We start from the raw sequence: 21,289 nt of genomic DNA, 5'->3' as shown, positions 1-21,289 counted from the left end.
TTAGTGGAGTCTGAGGAGGGTAGTGTGTACGTAGACCTTACCCCTACTCTGAGGTAGAGAGGCTGTTTCCAAATAGACCCCCGGCATCCTTCCCTCCAAGAACTTCCCACCTTGCTCTTGGGAGACTCGAACTCACAACCTCTTGGTTGAAAGTGGAGGTTGCTTACCATCAGAGTAACCCCGTAACTACTATGCAGTAACTGTACCTAGTAGAAGCGGAGACGAAATTAGAAAGATGGGTCAAAGTAGAGACGTGTTAGCAAAGAGAGACAGTTGCCTTTCTGACTTGGGCGCATGACATTAGAATTTTCTTTGGTAAAACTAAAATAAGCTCCTTTTTTCCTCTCTACTGCAAATTATACTACTAATTTATTTTATTTCGATTCTAATAAAATCTAAATTCTTCTCCGGCATACTGCAGCCCGTCAAAATTATACTCCCCACAGAGAGAGAAAGAGAAGAGTGTGTGTGTGTGTGTGTGTGTTTGTGTTTGTGCGCGCGCGTGTTTAGGTGAGAGAGATCATTGAATTGAAAGAAACAGTAAATCTGATTTAGAGATGAAGTCGTCTTTGGGGAAGCTGAAGAAATTTGCACTGCACAATAAGGAGAAGAAGGATCCTCAGATTTTGTTGCATTTGGATGGCCTCTCTCAGGCTTCTCAGGTTTCTTCTTCTTTGCCGCTTTCTTCCCCACTCCCTTTCCACCATTCCCCAATTAGGGTTTCCGATTCCTCTTTCTTTCCTTTGCTTTTACCCGACCCGTATCCATTTAGTTCCACTTTTTTTTTTTTTTTTTTTTAATGATTCTCCTTCTGTTACTTGTGGTAGTGCTGCTCCGAATTCATCTCCGTTCAAGTTACGAATCTGATTTATCAGTCAACTATTAAACTCCTCTTACAGCATTTTCCTGTTTCATTGGCACTTAAATTTGTAGCTCCGTGGTGCTATGTCTAATTTAAAGTTTTCTTACTTTTCCTCTTTTTGCAGGATATGAAAGACATGAGAGATTCCTATGACAGCTTACTATCTGCAGCAGCAGCTGCAGCTAATAGTGCATTTGGTACACACTTTATCTGCTATATTTTTCATCTTAATTGTTAGTAGCATCGCTTTTGAAACGGGTTGTATGGAAGCATCTAAAGTTCACTTCCCTGTTTGTCAAAAGAGAGTTTGATAACAAGAAGTGCCCTATAGATATGGGAAAGCTCACTTCATTTGCAGTGTGTAACAGGATCATAAAATGTAGATATCCCCCCCCCCCTTTATTTTAGTCTTTCTAGATGATCTATATCTGTAAACCTGAATGTAAATTGCGTATTTAGTTACTTCGTAAAAAGAATCCCATCTTTAGCTCATCAAAGTATCAATTTTGTCTTTTCCTTTTGCAGAGTTTTCAGAATCCTTGATGGAAATGGGCAGCTGCCTATTGGAGAAAATTGCACTGAATGGTGATGGGGAAAATGGTCAGTGAATCCATGTTTGGGTCTCCTTATATAATTCTATAGTTCTTTTCTTTGTTGGGTTATGCTTGAACAATTAGGCTGGGATCGTTTCTACTGCTCAAATAAAGTTATCAGCTAAACCTGTGCTTCCGTGCAAAGCGTATTTAAGCATTAACATCCTTGCTTAATGTATGCTTAGATATTAGGTGAATATAGAAGTTGAAATAAAAGATTGGATCCCACTTTTTGTGCTACCAGTTCTTGTTAATTCCTTTGAACTTTTCAGTAAGAAAAGAAAAAATTGGATTTGCCCTTTTTAATGCCTGAGTGAATGTTACGCCTTTCGCATTGTTATACCTTTACCATGTAGGAGCTCTACCTGGTTTCATTGGTTTGCAGTCTTTTATTTGGTATTTAAGATTGTCTTTGATCACGATCTCCCCTCCAGGTCAAATGATATCAGGCACTGTAAAAAGTGTTAATTTCCCACTGATTGCTGTGTCTTCCCAGGCCCACCCACATTGCAGCAAAAGGAAAATGGAGTAGAATAAAGTAGTACCAAATAAAAAGAGAAGAGTCACACATTCTTGTCTTAGTATTTTCCAGTGTCTGCTGTAGTAAATTTATGATATCTGTTCCATTATTCTCTTCTCGAAAATCTGATTGCACATGTATAACAAATGTTTTCTATCCATTTCCGTTCCCTTTTTGTTTGCTGAGTTTTAATGAACTTGCCCATAATTCCTCGTTCATTTATGTGATTATTTCCTTTGTCAAATACTATCTATATGCAGGCAAGGCATTGTCAATGTTAGGAGGAGTACAATTAGAACTTCAGAAACTCGTCGACTGCTATGTCAGTGCCATTCTTTCTCTCATTAATAATCATTGTACCAAATTATATTGAATGTGTTATGACTTTTGCTTTTTGTATTGCAGCGTTCGCATATCATCCTAACTATCACAAATCCATCTGAATCTCTTCTTAGTGAACTTCGGAAAGTGGAGGTTTGTTCTTTTGTGATTCTGTTATTCACCTCTACATCTTCCTGATAGTGGTACAAATTCTGGGAAGAACCAAAATTCCAGATTCAATATGGGACGATTTAATATTTTTTCATTCATTTCCATCCTAATCAAAAAAGGCGTTTTTCAAAATTTTTGATTGTTTTCTGTATTTGATGAATTGTAAGATAAAAAGGCACTTTTCTTAATTTTATCAATTATTTGATAATTATTTATAACTTTTCTCAGCTTTCCCCTTTCTCTTTATTGATTGTTAACTGTATCAGTTTTGATATTTATGCGCTTTATTTTCTTATCCACATTTTAGATAGTAAGAAGGCTAAATGAGCTGTACCTTTTCAATAGTAAAGGATTTCCTTTTCCTTCCTTTCTCTTCCTCAATAACCCCACTTGTACCAATCATGTGCTGCAACCAATTAAATAACCAAGAGTTGTTGGATCTGAGCAATTTTGTCATACTAATTCAGCCTAACATGTTCCTGAAACAAATGAGATGTAGTGAGGTTAATGGTTGCCAAATTGTTTCAGCAACTCTGATGTCAAAGTACCAAGAAAATGGAGAGAACCAAAACGAAATTGTTCTGCATGCTACCTGAAATTTCTCTTAATCTTGTTTTCATTTCTTTTGAGCCATTGCTTCTATGGTTTTTTTAATGCAGGTTGGTTTTTATTGATCTTCATTGCCAGTTTCATTTGACTCCAACAATTTGGAAACTATTAATTATAAATAAGCCATGCTAATTCTTTGTCCTGACTGATAGTTGTTTCTCGTTAATTGGTTGAAACTTTTGAAAGTAATATCGTTTGATGATGTTTCTTTTCCTTTTCTTTGTTGTTATTGCCAAAAGAGCTAAATTGGGATAGAATAAGGAAATGTCTACGGTTATGGTCATTCGAATCTAGTGACAAGTTGTGAGACAAATTTGATGATCTCTTAATGCCTTTCACCTAGGTATAACATGAGCTTATGTTACAGTTACTTGATAATCTTCACTTCTTCAGTGTATCTCTTTTGCCGCCTTAGTTGAAGATGTCCTGCATTAGGTGCTGTGATAAATTTTTAATTGGGTGTGCTTGGAGTTGCTTGTAGATGCACCACAACTGTGGCTTCTTTGCTCTCTGATAGATATTAAATTATCGACAATATTGTTACACCAACAATCCCTATAAATATGAGGGCTTGGTTGGTTGGGATTAATTCAATTAATTTGCTGATTTCTTTTTCTCATTAATTTGGTTTATTTAATCAGAGTAGTTTTTGCTAATCCTATAAAACATCAACTTTTACAGCTAATAACTAAATCTGTGACCGGTTTTACAGCTAATACTTCTGTGACCGGTTAATTAAATCAATCTAATAACCAGTCAATCAGATGACCAAAAACAATTTGGTTGATCAAACAAAACAGATCCTATTAATTTGCATCAACCGCCAAAAGTCAGTTATATGAATGGATTCTTCAGGAAGTTGCATATAGGACACTTCTATGTAAGAATTTTTGCATGTTTCCTCGTTACTCAGTGGGTAGTATCCTTTTCCTTGATGCAGGAAATGAAACTGCAGTGTGATGAGAAAAGGTATCCCTCTTCACATGTCTTTTGGCAGATATCTATTTTTCTTTAAAAAATTTATGTCTTGCTAACATCAGGCATGATCTACAGGGAGGTGTACGAGTATATGGCAAAAAGGGGAAAGGGTGGAAAAGGGGAGAACTTTACTTCTCAGCAGTTACAGGCGGCCCGGGAAGACTATGAGGAAATGGCAAGACTTTGCATTTTCCGTGTACAATCTCTGAAGCAAGGGCAATGTCGCAGCCTTTTGACCCAAGCAGTTCGTCACCATGGAGCACAGGTGTCCTTTTGCATTTTTTTTGGGGCTCCATTTGACCCATTATAGGTTATCCATCTTTGTCTTGGATCGGTTAATGATTTGTTTGCCTAATTTCTCTTTTTCTGGAGCAGTTGAATTTCTTTCGCAAAGGACTGAAATCTCTTGAAGCTGTTGAACCACAAATAAGGGTAGTTGCTGAAAAGCAACACATTGACTACCAACTTGTTGAATTGGATGATAGTGAGGATGGAGGGAAGAGCTATGAGGCTAATGATGGTGGTGAATTGAGTTTTGATTATAGACAAAATAAGCAGGAACTAAATGATCCTTTCCCATTGAGGGATTCAATGGAGGTAAATTACCATATTGTTGTCATGCCTCTATTTTCTTTTGTGGAAGATTATGAACTGCCTTCGTTCGGGTTTATCCTGGAGATCTTGACTGTTGCAGCTTTTTGCGGCGTGTCAATTCTTAAATCCTGTTGCCTGCCCTTTGCTTGTAATTAACACAATAAAACTGGCTGACGTAAATATGTTCTAGTTCACGATGCTATATCCATTTTTTTGTCGTATTGTGTAAAGCGATAGGGTGCTTGCTTTTAGCAGAAAAAATTGTCTTTTGGTTTTCCTAATCTTCTCTATGCATTTCTACACAAACTGAGTCTTATCCCACTATTACTAAGGCTAGCTAAGCCTTTTTATTACTGCCTCTGTCCTTCAATTGTATTTCATCCCTTGACTAATTTCTTGTACTCATACAATGCACATCTGAATTCATCCGCCTGTTAATTTGTCCGTGCAAAAAGGGAGAGCCGAGAATGGTGGTTATTATCTGTCTTGGTAGCGATATAGGCATTATTGAATTTTGGTTTGATATGGTGAACTTGTTTAATTTGCTAAATGTTGGATTTTGGTCTAATATGCCTGACTTTGGCAGTTTGATCCGGCGGATGCTCCAAGTGCCCTACTAACCTCTGGGATGGAGGAAGGGGAGGTAACATTCTGTTCTTGTTACTGTTACTGTTACTGTTACTGGTACTCAGTATACATATATTCAGCTATATAATTGTCCTATGTGGGTTCTGTAATTTATTTCGAAAGAGGTTTATTACTGTTTTGAGCTACTTCACACATTGCCTTAGATTTTCGCTTAGATTATCAACTTGTGCGACTTAACTTATTTAATTTGGAAGACTCATCTTGCAGTTGGATTTTGGCAAAAACCAAGAGCAGACTTTTACTAGACAACCTCGTGCAGGCAGTCATTCTGCTCCAATATTTGCGGAGAAATTGGATATTTCTGATAGAATCAAACAAGCACAGACATCTGTCCGCAAATTTCACACATACGTTTTACCAACTCCAGCTGATGCGAAAAGTTTGAGTACAAGGACAAGTGTTTCCCTTCACTCTAGTGTTACAAATCCTAGTGGAGGAACCAACAATCCCTGGCATTCTTCCCCGCTTAATATGGATAATTATTCTAAATTTGCAGAAGGAAACTTGTCAACGGACACTCTTGCAAAAGCCCAACCCACTGCTAATAATCTCTCCGCCCCACTACCCCCGCCTCTTGCTGAGGGAACTTCTTTCCCACAATATGATGTACAAAATGGACTTGATGCTAGAAAAATAAGACGACTTGCTTTCTCAGGTCCATTATCAAGTAAACCTTCATCGGGCAAGCCTTTGTTATCTGCCAGCGGACCTATTGGCTTGGCTGAACGGCCTCTTCTAGAACCTGGATTGGCCTCTGGAGTACCAATAACTCAGCCACCATCAACTCTAGATGTATCCTACAGTGCTTCACCTCCCCTTGTTTCTTCACCAAAAATTAGTGAGCTTCATGAGCTCCCGCGGCCTCCTGGCTTATTGGCCTCCAAGCCATCAAGTTCAACTGCAGTTGGGCACTCTGCGCCCCTAGTCAACAGAAATCGAGAAATGTCTCCAACAAATCAGAGTCCTGTGCTGGCATCAAATACGGGTTCTCCACTACCACTTCCTCCACTAACCATTCCTCGAAGTTTTTCTATACCGTCCAACAATCAGAGAGCAATGGCGCTACATGTAGCCCAGCTGCTAGAGTCTCCTCAAAGAAAGGGCAAGGGTGATGTAATGTGCTCTCCTCCATTAACACCTATATCTCTTTCAAACGCTTCAAATTCTGGGCAAATCAGAGGTAAAATATCTTGATTATAATTACTAGGCAACTATATTGTTTCCAGATGGATTATTTCTTTTTCCGAGCAAATGATAAATTCTACAGTGAGCCTCTTATCTGTGAACCTGATATTGAAGGATCTGCCTCTGTTGTTTTTTTTTTTTTGGGGGGGGGGGGGAGGGAGGGGGGGATAAATGGTCGATAAGTAGTTAAGTATTTTTATAGCTAAAAGAGGCTCTGGATATATCATAGAGGCAGATAGGAGAATGCATTGTTTTTATGTGTTGATTGCTCAATTTATTCCTTTCCCCCCTTGTCTTTTGACATCTAAATGTCGGTGGATGCAGGTAGGAGCTGATTTACGTAAGGCTTTGCAGAAAGTGACATTTTTTTTTTTCTTTTGGGTTCGGGGTGTAGAGTTTTTTCCCCACAAGCTGGTGTTGCGGGAGTGGGATTTGTACATATGTTATTAATGTAAGTTTTTATTTTTTGTCCATTTGACGTTCTCCATATATCTTACACGAATGTAATGGAAGCTCCTTGTCTCAGTTTTGATCTCGTGGTGTTTGATACCGGAGTGTATTCTTTACACTGCCTTCTCCACCCTTTCTAGCGTTTGGAGAAGCCTTGAAAAGGAAAAATCAAATTAAGAATCAATCTCAGTTATGTTCTTAATAAGGTATGTAGTCCAGTAATTATTCAATATCTGGTCGATGAGAGATGACAAGTAGACTAGTGGGGACGCATAAACTGGTTCTAACACCATTGTTGTGAAAGGAAAACTAGTACTATAATGTTTAACTGGTAAATCTGAGCACAAGGCAGTTTATTTCCGACAGGAAGTAAAAAGAAATGCAACATAGGGTTAAATTGAAAGCGAAAACGAGTATCTATCTATATCTATACTACTATAAAAGCAGGAATCCTCTAAGCTAAAAGTTTAATTACTTAATTGCCCATGTTATTAGCCTAATTAACCAAACTTCTTATGACTCACTGGTTAATATTAGTCTATTGTGACAGTTTCTTTTGGATAGGGATATTCGACCATTTTAGTTTATTTAAAGATTTTGTGGTGCTTTGTTTTATAAAAGAGAAGGGAAGTTTCTTCCGGTGAATCACGTCTTCAACTTTGCTACTTTAGACTTTTGCCTTTTATTATCTTGTTTGTGTTTTCTGCCAATATAAATCATTTATTGTTGGTCATAAACTTATGTTCACCAAATTACACGTTACTGATTATTTATGATGAGGTAAAACAAATGATTTAATTTCTTAATTTCTTGATAAGATGAATAGATCATGTCCTACGGTATTATGCAAATTGAGAGCATGCTTCTCTATGTGTTTTTTGTACAATTTCTTTGTGTCCTTATCTGATTCTATGTAATGCTCATAAATGATGATATTTTATTACTATCTTTTGATCATTGCAAAATTTTTGGAATAACTTAAGATTTTTATTACAACTTAACTCATTAATAGATCTTCTACTGATCCTGATTTTAGATAAGGCTGTAGAAACTACTATAGTCATAGTCTATAAGTTGAGAACCATGTATATAAATGAATACCCTAAAAAATGACAAATGAGAAGTATTAGTTTTTTTTGCTAATAGAAGTAATAGGTTGAAGTTTGTCTCCGTGCTCTTTGGAGAGTGGAAATATAACAAAGACAACCAAAGAATGAAAGAATAGTAAGTGATGGGCAATATATTGTAGATGAGAATTCCCAAGTTAGACATATAATCTCATTAATTAGAAAGAAAAGGAGTGCTTCAAACGAGAAATAGATATAAATACCGTTAAAGATGAGATACTTACCATAGCTTGTACATGAGGCATTTGTTAGGAACGAACTTTTAGATTTTGGCGTTAGTTCGAAATGAACATTCATTCGAAAATTGTCTTGGTCAGTAGAGATGAAACTTTTCCTTGAAATTTATATGGACTAAGAGTACCAACATTCACATTTTCCTAATTAGACACTTGAGCTTTTATTGTTGAAATCAAAATATGAAAGAAATTCACTAATAAAAGAATAAAAAAGAAATTTAAATGGACAGTAAACTATGGTACCGTATAATACCATATATAGCTCATCATCGGATGCCATCTAAATATATATATATACATATCTTGCATTAGATATCTATATTGTCGTGCTAATGACAATGTAATTAATTTGAATTAGACAAATTGATAAACTTTACTAGACTTCATATGTTCTTGATAGATTAAGCACTTCATATTTTGTTGTTTTTTTTCTCTTTGTTAGTTCTTTTGTGTTGATGGATCACCACATAAATTCTCCCCTTTTGCGAAAATAAAGTTCTAGATTTGCATGCAATTTCTACAGAGCATACTAGGTTTCAGTTTCTCTTACGTCCATCACTTAACATATTTTTCAACAAGGGGTGTCAAAATATAAAAAATTAAACTCATGAAAAAGCCAAGGAGATTCAAAATACAATAAACATGTGTAAACGAAAAAAAAATCTTACAGAGTAATAACAATATAATATTTCCTTGACACTCCTTGGTTAAACGCGGCTTTGCACTTCTCACATGAGCAACTTTATATAGTAATTTCAAGAGGATTATCAATGTCGACAAAAAGAGTCCTGGTCATGTTAAACTAACAACAGATGAAACGAGCATACTCTAGGAATATTTTCTCTAGTTAAACTTTGATCATTCATTTTCATAGGTTCAAATGATATCCAATCATCTTGACCTCGACGAAAAAATCAATATGCGACAATTCACATTAATCTATCACAAAAAAATGTATTTTTTCCATTAATGTATACTTATATACTCAAAGATTTGTTATAATAATATTAATATTATTTTATGAAGTTGTGTATATCATGACTCGGCATACACGTGCAACGCACGTGCCGAGAAACTAGTATAATCTATAAAGTTTGAATAGGTCAGAGCCCGTTTGGAAATACATTTTTTTTTCACTTTTTTCGATTTTTGTTTTTGTTTTTTTTTCGAAATCAGTATTTGACCATAAAATTTTTAATTTTCACTTGAAGATGAATTTATAGAATTTTTCGAAACTTTGAAAAACTATTTTTCAAAATTTTCACTCAGATCACTCACAAAACTTAAAAAACAATCCAAAATTATATTCATGTTCAAACACAAGTCTAATTTTCAAATATCATTTTCAGTTGAAATTATTTTTTTACTTTTTTTTTTTTTTGAATTTTACAATTCATACGTCCAAACGCCCACTCAGTAATGTCATTAATAGAAAATTTAAAAATATTTATGTGCCTACTTTTTCACTTGTACTATACCTTACATTGAAGTTAGGCCGGAAAAAGACAAAAAGGGGAAAAAATAAAATTGTAAAAATTGATGGAGGAATGTAGAAGCGAAGATAAAGAGGCGAATAGGAGCGAAAAGCAATTGGGCATAGAAAATGAAACTATTCCAATTGCCTCAGCAATTGTGGCTGCAACAACCATACGCCGGCAAGTCCCGCCATTCTCAGCCTCCTCATCTTCCTTATTCAATTCCCTCTCTCAGGCTCAAAATTCGCACCTTCGCACTTTCCGACCCTGGTGCTTCCGGTGAGCTATACAGTTTTCATTCCTTCTCTCTTCTTTCCGTTATAGTCGCATACCAAGTGCTTGATATTGGTTCCCTCAAAGCAGATTCGAAAATCTTATATACTTAGCAGTGTTATAGTACATTATGCGTTACTCAATTGTAGTAATGGGTGCAAAGTAAGTAACTGTTTAAAATTGTCTTACTTATATATAGAGTTCGTCTAGTTCAAAGCAGTGCATGGATGAGCTCATCCACATCCAATTCACCACTAGTTCTTTCCCGATGTTGATTTCACGCTCTAATTTGGGGAAAAAGAAATGTTACGTAACCTGTCTGTTAGGATCGGGAACCCGGGTAGTGCGGAATTTAGCCAAACAACGATGTAATGACAATAACAAAGACAATGGAAATTGATAACAACGGCAATTAAAGTATATAAAGAAGACACAAATTTAACATGGTTCGGTCAAATTGACCTACGTCCACAAGCGGAAAAGAGTAATTTCACTATACCAATAAGAGTACAAAATTAGAGTAAACACTCTAATTAATTCCAAATACCCCAAGAGAATAACCTCACAAGATCACTCCAAAGAAAGGGTTCACACAAGTGCTTCCCAACACTTAACTCTCATACAAAACACTCTTAATAAAAGGAAGAAACAAGAAATGAAGACTCAAGTCTTGTTGGTGTATATTTGGTGTGTCTAAAATGAACTAATAACCTTCCCTTTTATAGGCAAAAAAGTCTTGGCTCTCTTAGGTGTAAAAGAAGAGATACAACTTGTACAAATGATGTCCACCACATAATGCAATATTTTTGGGTCCCAAAAAATATTGCCAACAAAGTCTACTTTGCAAACATGCTTATGTATGATGGAATCCATTAGCCAAAATATTGGCCATAATTACTTTGTCTTTTGCGCTTTTTCAGATTCCACAACCCAGGCCACTCAATTTGATCTTTCGTTAACCGTGAAGGTAGGACTGGGAATGAAAACCAAACTTTGAATGATATTAGTTATTTGTATTTTTTTTCCTTTAAATACTCAGTTGTAGTTCTTCTCTTGTGATTCAGAGGAAAGCAGCAGAAATATCTCCAGACATGAAAGGAACTTGTATCTTCCTTGTTGGTGGGCATTACTTTTCTGCCTCCATTTTAGCATTCTCTTTGTTTCTTGTCTAATTTTATCTAGTTTGTGTCTCAATCCCAAATTGGCTGGGGTTAGATATATAAATCCCTCGTATTTATCATAGTTGGAATATCTTTAGCTAGCTCGTCATCCTACTGCAACCCTCCTCCTTTATTCAGGCTTCAGACTGGTTATGCTTTGCGAAAGTCACTGATGCAGATTTATCTTATCCAATTTGTGTTGCTTTGAACTTACAGGCTTAAACAGCTCCATCAAATCCAACTCGGGAAAACTTCTTGCAGATGCACTGCGCTATTATTATTTTGACAGGTTATACATTTAAGTTGCTTGCGGGAACTAGTGCTACAATAATAACCATGTCTAGTAACTAAAGTTGTTGCCTTAATCTGTTGCAGTGACAGTGTCGTTGAAGAAGCTTTGGGAGGAAAGGATGCTGTCAGGTCATTTGTGAAGACAGACTTGAAGGGCTTTCGAGACTCAGAAGTGACTTTCTAATGTCCATATGCAGTGTTTTCCTGTCTTTTACTGCTTTTCTGTGTTGAGATTTATGACCGAAATACACTTTGCAATGCAGACAGAGGTACTGAAGCAGTTATCGTCCATGGGTCGCCTTGTTGTTGGTGCTGGGAATGGTGCGGTTCAGCGTGCAGCTAATCTGTAGGACAGCTGCTAATTGTATTTCCCCCCCCCCTGTCAAACAGGAAGAGGAAAAAAGAATAATCACTTGTTCTTGATCATACTTGATGTTTGTAGGGCGCTTATGAGACACGGCATATCAATATGGATCGACGTCCCCTTGGATATGGTAGCCAAGGAAATTGTGGAGGAGAGTTTTCAACCTCCTGCTGCTGAAACAATACAAGGATCATATCCCGAGGTCTATTTCTGTCTTTCTGATGACTTCCACCCAAAAAAGTTAGACAAACCCGAATATTTTGCTCATATTCCTTGTTAATCTTCCTTCTGTTAACCTAATGGTGCCTCTTGTTTGTGGATTTCTTCAGCTGTTGGGCTATGCTGATTTTTAGCCTACCATGGTAACAGGTGTTGACTCAATTAACTGCTATTTATGAAGAAAGCCGTAAGGGATATGCTACAGCTGATACAACTATTGCACTCCAGAGTAATTTGCTATTTGCTTCATAGTCAGTAGCACTAACGTCTCTTTTGCTGTATTTTTAACAGCTTATTTTACATTTGCAGAGGTTGCTTCTCGGTTAGGCTATGATACATTAGATGCAGTAACCGCAGAGGATATGGTTTTGGAGGTAAACTAAAAATTCCCCATGAAGTGGGAGGATTTTTTTTTTTTTTTTCCGCTAATTGACCGTGTAAGGTAAATAGACTTTCTATTTTTTATGGTGATTTTAGACTCTGAAGGAGATAGAGAGATTGATGAGAGTAAAGAAGTTGATGGAAGAAGCTGCCAGGCCATTTTAGTTTCGATCACAACCAATGCCGACTATCTAGGTTAGTTCTTATCAGCATTGTTCCAAGGGGTGTTTGATAGTTTCTTTTAATCTCATCCTGCTAATTAACTAGATTTTGGATTTATATGCCGTTATCATTTAGAAAACCTGAGATTATTCTTGATGTGTCATACCTCTTGCTAGGCTTGCTCTTCTTGATGCAGGCAACCTACGGCAACCAAACTATCAAGTCACTCGGTCCTTTCATTCATCATATATTTTCTGCTTCTACCAGTGTCGGTGATAATACATTAGCTGCATCTAACCTTGTGGTATATGGATCTTCATGTGGAAAAAGAATTAGATCAAATAAAATAGTACATACCAGAGAGTGAGATGCTGAATCCTGAAGTTACATTTGTGGATTTGACTAAGATGATGTGGGGAGTTCGAGAGGGAAGACTAAGAAGAAGATAAAGGAAGGGTGTAGGGAGGAAAAATGGAAGCACTTAAGAGGTTTTGACAGCAAAGACATGCTTTGACGAAGCTGCCCAAGAAGGATGTCTGTTTTCAAGGGGAAAACAGAGAAAAATCAGTGTTACTTCCTACTAATTGCATTAGTCATTTAAAAGTTCCATTAAAAAATGCCGATGAACTTAAGAATGACTAGAAAACAGTATATTGTTGACCAAAATAATCATATTGAACAAGTCTTAGATGCACAACTGTGACTTATAACAAAAAAGTCTTAAACATACAATTGAATGCGACGATTCTATTATTAGAATATCAAATGAAAGATTTTGAAATTATTCGAATTATTATGTGCAGAATCAACATTTATTGTTTGGAGCCTTAAGTGCTGTGCTGAAGTTGGAGAAAGATGGCAATACTTGAAGCTCTTGCAATTGAATGACTTCTAGTATTGTGAGTGTAATTCTTAAGCGGCATGTATATTGTGAGTATTGTTAATATTGTACTTTTGTGCACATTTGTATTTTACTGTGGTCGGATGAAACTCTTCTAATTGCCAATCTGCAAAATAAGTTTCAACTACCTAATACTTAATAGTTAAACATTTAGCAACCGAGCAACTCCCACCTCCAAATCTTTTGCTTCCGTTTATATGCAGTTAACGCTACAGCCTTGTTCTATATAGTAACCATACACCTATATTTTTGTTGTTTCAGTTTTTCCTTTGTTTTTTTTTTCAATAATAAAAAGGGTACGACACGCTGCTTGTAAATTTTTCAGCTATACATACTATTGTCCTTCAGATGGTGTGTTTTAAGCAAGAAGTTGGCTAAATTCGTTTGACAAATTTCAATATTTAGTTTTGCGTAATATTATTTGACCTTTTTTGGTTATTCTTAATCAGAAGCACACAACTCACACTTACCGATTCCCTTGCCTCTAAGGGGTCGTTTGATTGAGAAACAAGTTATCCCATTATTACTTATCCTGGTTATCCACCCTCCCATGAGTATTAAAAATACTACAATTCTGGGATAACTAATCCTAAGGTTAGTTCTACCATGATTTTATCCCAACCAAATGTGAGATAAACTCATCTCAAATTTAATCCCGGAATTAATTATTCCTTATCCCTCGTACCAAACGAGCCCTAATTGTAACATGCTCGGGTTTGAATGGGCAGCGCATAATGCAATGTTGGATAAAGGAATCAAAAAAATAAAATAAATAATTCTCTGGATCTCATTAGCAAATGACACTAGAAAATTCATCCTCAGGTTTTGGAGGGGTTGGTGAAGACGTAGCATTTTCACATATGCGTTTCAAATCATTCAGATTATTTACAATTAAATCCTCAAAATCTGACCTCTTCTGTAGTTGAGTTTCACTCAATTTTATATATATATCTGGGCCTTATCAGAACAATAATACTTTTGGGACGTTTAATCCAGGGTGAACTGGTTATAAAGGGAAGGAGGGATCGAAATTTTGCAAAGCTAATAATATCAATGCAGTGCTTAATTAGAACAAATAAATTAAGACACAGCTGTGTGCCTGGGTAGATATATACTAAGTCTAGTAGTTTTATGTTTTAATTAGGCATGTTGTTAAAGCTCGAGAGACTTAGGTCCTGTATAATGTTGAATGGAGCAGTCAAATCAATGGTGAAAGGTGCCAAGTCTGTTTTGTTCAAACATATAACTTGATATTAGATTAGCTTTGAACTGGTTGGTGAAGCAGTCCTAATCCATTTCAGGAAAGGCTCGTCCAAATTGGACCTACAAGGTTGCCTCTATTTCTCTTTGTGATTGTATATGTTTTCTTTTGGGTGAAAGTAGAAGTGATGTTTGGTTGTCGAAATAAAAGGAGATTGAAGGCCATATATCCTAGTACGTTCCATAAAAGGGAAGAGTGTTGGATCGGACTAGCTATCGAGGATGACGCAGTTGCTGAAAATTTTATGCAGAGGCCACACAGCCATGTGCTGACTGCTGATACCAATCCTTTTGAATTCTTTATTACTTTCCCTATTCCATTTATGTTCACTTTTTGCTTCCTAAAATTCAAACTATGTGAATTTTAATCAAGATTTAAAATACTTTTATATATATATATATTGTTATGAGAAGATTTGTAGTAACTTATAGTAATACTTTTCGTATAGTTTTTAAATATCTAAATTTTAATTTAAAATGTTGAGTTGATCTTATCCAATTTAGAGCCCGTTTGTCCATGATTTTTTTTTCACTTTTTTTTTAAATGACAAATTCTTTGTGGGATTTTTCTGGGTTTTTTTTTTTAAATGAGTGTTTGGCCATAAAATTTCCAATTTTCACTTGAAAATGAATTTTGGAATTTTTCAAAAATTTGAAAAACTCCAAAAAACCGTTTTTTAAAATTTTTACTCAGATCACTCACAAAAATTCAAAAACAACCCAAAACTATATTCATGTCCAAACACAATTCTAATTTTCAAATACCATTATCACTTGAATTTTTTTTTTCACTTTTTTTCGGAATTTTACAATTCTTATGTCCAAACTCCCGGTTAGCTTATTAGTCAAATTAACTTTCGAAAAGCGAAAAGTATGATATAAATTGGGATTTCGATGAAGTATTACTATGACTATTTAGTGTATTTATATACATTGGTGAGTGAGCACAATACACATAAGTCATATCTACATTCAGACGCCTACTTTAATTTGGTAGTCTATCTTAGCTTGGGCAGTTGCGAGTGAGAGGGAATAGAGAGCAGTTTTGGAAACTCCGACAGGAATTATATGATGATAATGATAGGCTCATACTTCCCACTCTCCTCTATTCAGTACAGTTCTAGTTTAGTTCCCTCCTCTCCAAGTCTCCATCATATATCACCAAACCAATTGTTTCTTTTTTAACTTATATTTCTTTGACACTTGTCTCTTAATTGTCATCTACTGTAACAAACAAACTGCAGCATTGCTGGGGTGCGTTTGTACGACATAACAATCACTGCAGCCAAGTAAGTGGCCGGGTGATTCCTCAGTCTCTCTCCCCTTCCTGTCCTTTTGGTACATTTCATATCTTTTTTGTTCCTTTTATAATGAACCACCGATCAACAACGACCCAGTATAATCCCGCTAGTGGGGTATGGGGAGGGTAATATGTACGCAGACCTTACCCCTACCCCGAAGGGTAGAGAGGCTGTTTCCAGGATAATGAACCACCGATCATGTTAATTAATTAGTACTCCACATCACATCTCTTTACTATAATTCTAATTATTTCTAGCTTTTCTTTTTAAATTTTCCCCCTTATGTGCGTCATCGTATAAGCCTTTCAAGTTAAAATAGCACGGGGTAGCTAGTTTTCGAACTGGTTGTTGAAAAATAGTCAGTGTTTGCAAAGTTATTGAAAAATAGTCACTATTTTGCTGCAACACGGAAAGTTCTAGCATAATATACTGAAGATCGGTGCACATGTGTATGAACTTCCAGCATATTATGCTGGATCGGTATATTATACTAGAACTCCAGTAAATTATGCTGGAAGTCCAGTATATTATGTTGGAGTACTTTTCGGATTTTGAACAATGTTTTCGTTCAGATTTATCTTTACTTGAAAAGTGACTAAATTTCGATTACTTTTAAAATTGAGGCTATTTTTGAATGATCACTTGTAAATCTGGCTATTTTTGAATTTCTCCCGTCTTGTTACATCAAAGAAAAAACAAAACATAAAATATTTTAATCTATTTGGCTTCCTGTCTAAGTGTAGTTTCTGAAATACTCATTCAGGAGTAGTACTAGTTGACATAACTTAGGTGTGTATCACCATACCTCTAGAATAGGAGTAGGACTCCATTTTAGGATTGTTTAGTAGTGTAGCCATATTGGGTAGGGTGTTATTTTAGTGATTTATTTGAATTCAAAGTTAAATGTGATTAGACTTCCCTTTAATTTTGTGTGTCAGAATTATAATATACAAGGAATTGTTGAACGCAGATACACATATCCTCGCATTCATCTTGTCAATCACCTCTTTTCCTTAAAGATATGAAAGTTGTTAACCCACCCCACCCCACCCCCCACCCCCGCAAAAAAAAAGGAAAAAAAAAACTTTCACGTACTTCTTATATATATCTCAACAACAACAACGACCCAGTATAATCCCACAAGTTTATATATACCTTAATAACAACGGTCTAGTATAATTTCATAAATGGGGTCTGGGAAGATAATATGTACGTAAACCTTACCCCTATCCGAGGGGCAAAGAGGCTGTTTCCAGGTTCTCATATATACCATAGTATCCTTTAAACCTAACCAGTGTGTACCTAATCCTCTTAAAGAGTGATACTCCTAGTGAGTCTATAACTTTAACAGAATCAGGACTGCAACTATATGTAAAGGATAAAAGAAACTAAATGATGAGGAATCTACAACGTTGAACAACACTCTTCGATTGTTAATTAGGTCAAATTTAGCATGATAAAAGTCCTAACAAATTAAATGCGCGACAAATAGTGTGTCGCACCGCACCCCAATGTCCTTAATTTCAACAACAACCCAATATAATCTTATAAGTGAGATTTGAGGAGGGTAGTGTATATGTACGCAAACATAATCCTTACCCTGGTGGAATAGAGAAGCAGTTTCTAATAGAATATGTCCTTAATTTCATACTCTATAAAATGTACCTTATGTAACTTGTAAAGTTGATGCTATGTGACTAGGAGGTCACGGGTTCAAGTCGTGAAAATAGATTCTTGCAGAAATGCAGGGTAAGGCTGCACACAATAGATCCTTATAATTCGGCCCTTCCCCGGACTCCTCACATAGCGAGAGCTTAGTGCTCTGTGCTGCCCTTTTATGTAATGCCAAAAAAGGTAGATTGTTTATAAACTTGTAATGTAAATTAAGAGCTTTCACAATATTAGAGTACATAAAAACCAAATAAATGAAATTAACTATTTTATAATAATAAATGTGTATTGAGAACGTGTGAAGTGATAAATCTATTATTAATACAACTTATTAATTAAGTACACTAATAATGAGTTATCATTATTAGTGATTACATGCATGCAATTTGATGATGACAACAACAACAACAAATGACAACAACAACAACCCAGTATAATCTCACTTAGTGGGGTCTGGGGAGGGTAGTGTGTACGCAGACCTTACCCCTATCCTAGGGTAGAGAGACTGTTTCCAAATAGACCCCCGACATCCTTCCCTCCAAGAGAACTTCCCACCTTGCTCTTGGGGAGACTCGAACTCACAACCTCTCGGTTGGAAGCGGACCAACTAATTTGATGATGACAAAATTAGTAAAAAGTGTTGAAGTGCCCCCCTAATTGAACAACTGTAGAAAAGTGGGGTAGAGATAGATAGATACAAACAAATTAAACAGAGGCAGAAACACTCTCTATTTCTCTCTGCTCTGCCAAAATCTGTCACCATTTGCAACAATTCCCTGCTCTCACTACGTACTGCTTCTCCTCCTTCCACTTTTTCTGATCACTACTCTCTCTATATATAATACTCCATTCTCATCATTTTCACATACATTTCTCTCTTTTCTTGTATCTCTAGCTACAGCAACAATGGCCGATCCCAACCTAGTTTACGACTTCTGGAACCAACAGCAGTACTCTAATTCCACTGAAATGGTGATGATGTCTGATATCAATGTTGCTTCTCATCTGAATCAGCAGCAGCAACCCATTCCTATCCCAAAACCCAATAAGCCAAAGGTACAACCTTCAAGAATGTTCTCCTGCCTTTACTGTTCTCGCAAGTTTTGCACTTCTCAAGCTTTGGGTGGTCACCAAAATGCTCACAAGCGTGAAAGAGCCGCTTCTCGTCGTACTATGTTCCCGGTCACCGGCACCGACTCCGACAACCGTAATATGGTACACTTCCATTTTCTTCAAAATAACAACAACGACAAGCAGCTGGAGCCTAGTTTGAATAATTATCCTCTGATGACCGGCCAGATGCTGCCTGAACAAAACATCATCGACATTAATGGTAACATTAATCATACTACTACTACTACTTATAGTAACCCCTATGCTAATTACTGTAGCGGTCAGCTCCAAACACCAGCTTCAAACAATATCAACGTCTTTAACCCTTTCTCCTCCTCTGACGTTTTTCATCCTCCTCCGGTACCGACTCTTGGACTCGGCGGCCGTCATGTCTATTTTACTAGCGGTGATGCTACTCTCTCGACTGCACAGGATTTGTCTTCTATGGATAATCACCAGCTCAATCTTGACCTTACCCTTCGTTTGTAAGAGAGAAATTGGCTGGGTATTGTGGGGTGATGCTCTGCGTTTTTCCTTTTTCTAGTCTTTGTAAGAGAAAAAAGAAATTCAGTCTTATTCGAGTTTTAGTCTTTAGAATATTAGCGAGCTACTAAGCATTAGTTTTCGAAAAAAAATTCAGGGTATTGAGTTTTTTTTTAAAAGAATAGAACGAGCAACTCAAGCAGTTACACTCATGGCCGGCGTCAGATCTAGTTCATTTACTACTAGCTAGATAGGACGTACTAAAGTAGTCTTAATTCCCTGTAGTTAAAAAGTTTTACAGATGAATATCATGAATTCTGTTGAGCTTCTTTTCATTTTCATTTCAAGTTTGAAGGGAAGCTTTGTGTTACTGGTAAAGTTGTTGATATGATGTGATCAGGAGGTCACGGGTTCAAGCCGTGGAAACAGCCTCTTGCAGAAATGCAGGGTAAAACTGCGTACGATGACCCTTGTGGTTCGGCTCTTCTCCGAACCCGCGCATATAGCGGGAACTTAGTGCAGCGTACTGGTTTTTTTTTCCTTTCATTTCAAGTTTGTTTATTGCTTTTTTGAGCCGAGGGTCTCCTGGAAACAGTCTCTATCCTTCGGGGTAGGGGTAAGGTATGCGTACATATTATCCTCCCCAGACCCCACGTGTGGAATTATACTGGGTCGTTGTTGTTTGTTGTTTGTTTGTCATTTCAAGTTTGTATTTATCGTAATTAAACCATAGCAAATTCTGTGAATTCAGCTAATGTTTCGTCTCCTCTTTGTTGAAAGCTCCAAATGAACTGCTTATTCAATATGTAAACAAGTGGTATATGTGTACTATGTTTTGGAGAGGCCAGGGTTGGGTAGGGGGGGAGAGGGTTAAGAAAACTGTAAAGCTGAAAATGTGATGGTGGCTCCCACTTATTAAAATTTTAAATTCAGTTAATCGATTAGTAATTTTAGTTTGGGTGTGAATAGAGTATATATCAAGAAAACTGATTGTTATGGATAATATCATAATTTTGAGTAGGAATAGTATGTGCAGTAGTAGTAGTAGTTATTTATAGTTGCATGCATGCATAGTTCAGAAGATATATATACTCTTTGATGTTCAAGCAATGTGTAATTAATGAGAATGTGATATTGTATGTCTTTATTAACTACTTATGTTATTCAATTATGGAGCAGAAAAGTGAGTAAAAGAAGTAATAGGTAGTTTTGTCTTTATTTATTGATTAAGTACTAGTTAGTATAATTAATTTTTACGTGTGTTTTCTGCAACCCCCACTTTCAATCGAGAGGTTGTGAGTTCGAGTCTCCCCAAGAGCAAGGTGGGAAGTTCTTGGAGGGAAGGATGTCGGGGGTCTATTTGGAAACAGTCTCTCTACCCTAGGGTAGGGATAAGATCTGCGTACACACTACCCTCCCCAGACCCCACTAAGTGGAATTATACTGGTGTTTTCTGCAGTGGATAACATAATTAATACAGTGAGATACTCCCATTTAATTTATTCTGCTGTCGTGTAGCCCCAACAAAGTTAGCATTCTGTTGAGCTTCAAAACCAACCCCTTTTTATTACTTTACTACAATATAAAACCATTCCTAATTTGTTCATTCTTCTGATTCCCATTATTACTTAATGTACACAATACTAGTTCTAAAATAGTACCTTATATTATACTCTGCAACACAACATTAACTACTGCTACCTCCAAAATAGGGAAATTAATTTCTATTACGTAGTTAAAAAACATGCTACATATAATGGCATATGTAATATTAGCATTAGACTTGCTACAATCGCTTTTGACTGATTTCTCTTACTATACTTGGGACAATCGATGGAGGGACCACCACCACCTAAACGTCTTTTGCCTAATCAAATTTGGTCCTTTTTTTTAAGTATTTTGTATTTTTATATTTTGTTGAGAGAAAACTTGCAAGAAAAT

At 36.3% G+C, this 21,289-nt stretch overlaps 3 protein-coding genes across 5 annotated transcripts; all 3 read left to right on the top strand.

Annotated features, from left to right (window-relative positions):
• Window positions 1-292: 292 nt before the first annotated feature.
• LOC104246197 (uncharacterized protein At2g33490-like) lies at window positions 293-7,136 on the top strand. Of its 2 annotated transcripts, XR_715908.2 has the most exons (12): window positions 293-662; window positions 987-1,059; window positions 1,388-1,462; window positions 2,236-2,297; window positions 2,381-2,449; window positions 4,017-4,045; window positions 4,130-4,319; window positions 4,430-4,651; window positions 5,235-5,291; window positions 5,504-6,476; window positions 6,806-6,932; window positions 7,008-7,136. XR_715908.2 is itself a non-coding variant. In XM_009801962.2 (11 exons), exons 1-11 carry the CDS (start codon window positions 558-560, stop codon window positions 6,814-6,816), a joined length of 1,866 nt encoding a protein of 621 aa, XP_009800264.1. In that variant the 5' UTR covers window positions 293-557; the 3' UTR covers window positions 6,817-7,013. The 2 variants fall into 2 exon arrangements, 1 of the variants encoding a protein (XP_009800264.1); XM_009801962.2 differs by having other exon boundaries at window positions 6,806-7,013.
• A 2,604-nt stretch (window positions 7,137-9,740) lies between these two features.
• Window positions 9,741-13,652, top strand: LOC104246195 (probable inactive shikimate kinase like 1, chloroplastic). 2 transcript variants are annotated; one of them, XM_009801959.2, is made up of 11 exons: window positions 9,741-10,048; window positions 10,963-11,009; window positions 11,107-11,161; window positions 11,419-11,491; window positions 11,578-11,665; window positions 11,757-11,839; window positions 11,936-12,059; window positions 12,227-12,305; window positions 12,386-12,450; window positions 12,554-12,652; window positions 13,423-13,652. In XM_009801959.2, exons 1-10 carry the CDS (start codon window positions 9,898-9,900, stop codon window positions 12,620-12,622), a joined length of 834 nt encoding a protein of 277 aa, XP_009800261.1. In that variant the 5' UTR covers window positions 9,741-9,897; the 3' UTR covers window positions 12,623-12,652; window positions 13,423-13,652. The 2 variants fall into 2 exon arrangements, with proteins under 2 accessions (XP_009800261.1, XP_009800262.1); XM_009801960.2 differs by lacking the exon at window positions 13,423-13,652 and adding an exon at window positions 12,816-13,416 and having other exon boundaries at window positions 9,785-10,048.
• Window positions 13,653-18,658: 5,006 nt separating this feature from the next.
• On the top strand, window positions 18,659-19,354 carry LOC104246211 (uncharacterized). Its single transcript, XM_009801976.1, has one exon. It carries the CDS (start codon window positions 18,659-18,661, stop codon window positions 19,352-19,354), a length of 696 nt encoding a protein of 231 aa, XP_009800278.1.
• The last annotated feature ends 1,935 nt before the right edge of the window (window positions 19,355-21,289 follow it).

The sequence above is a fragment of the Nicotiana sylvestris genome, chromosome 2, assembly GCF_000393655.2.
Source record: "Nicotiana sylvestris chromosome 2, ASM39365v2, whole genome shotgun sequence".
Classification (NCBI taxonomy): Eukaryota; Viridiplantae; Streptophyta; class Magnoliopsida; order Solanales; family Solanaceae; genus Nicotiana; species Nicotiana sylvestris.
The sequence above is the reverse complement of the archived record's forward strand: the minus strand, read 5'-3'. Positions and strand labels throughout refer to the sequence as shown.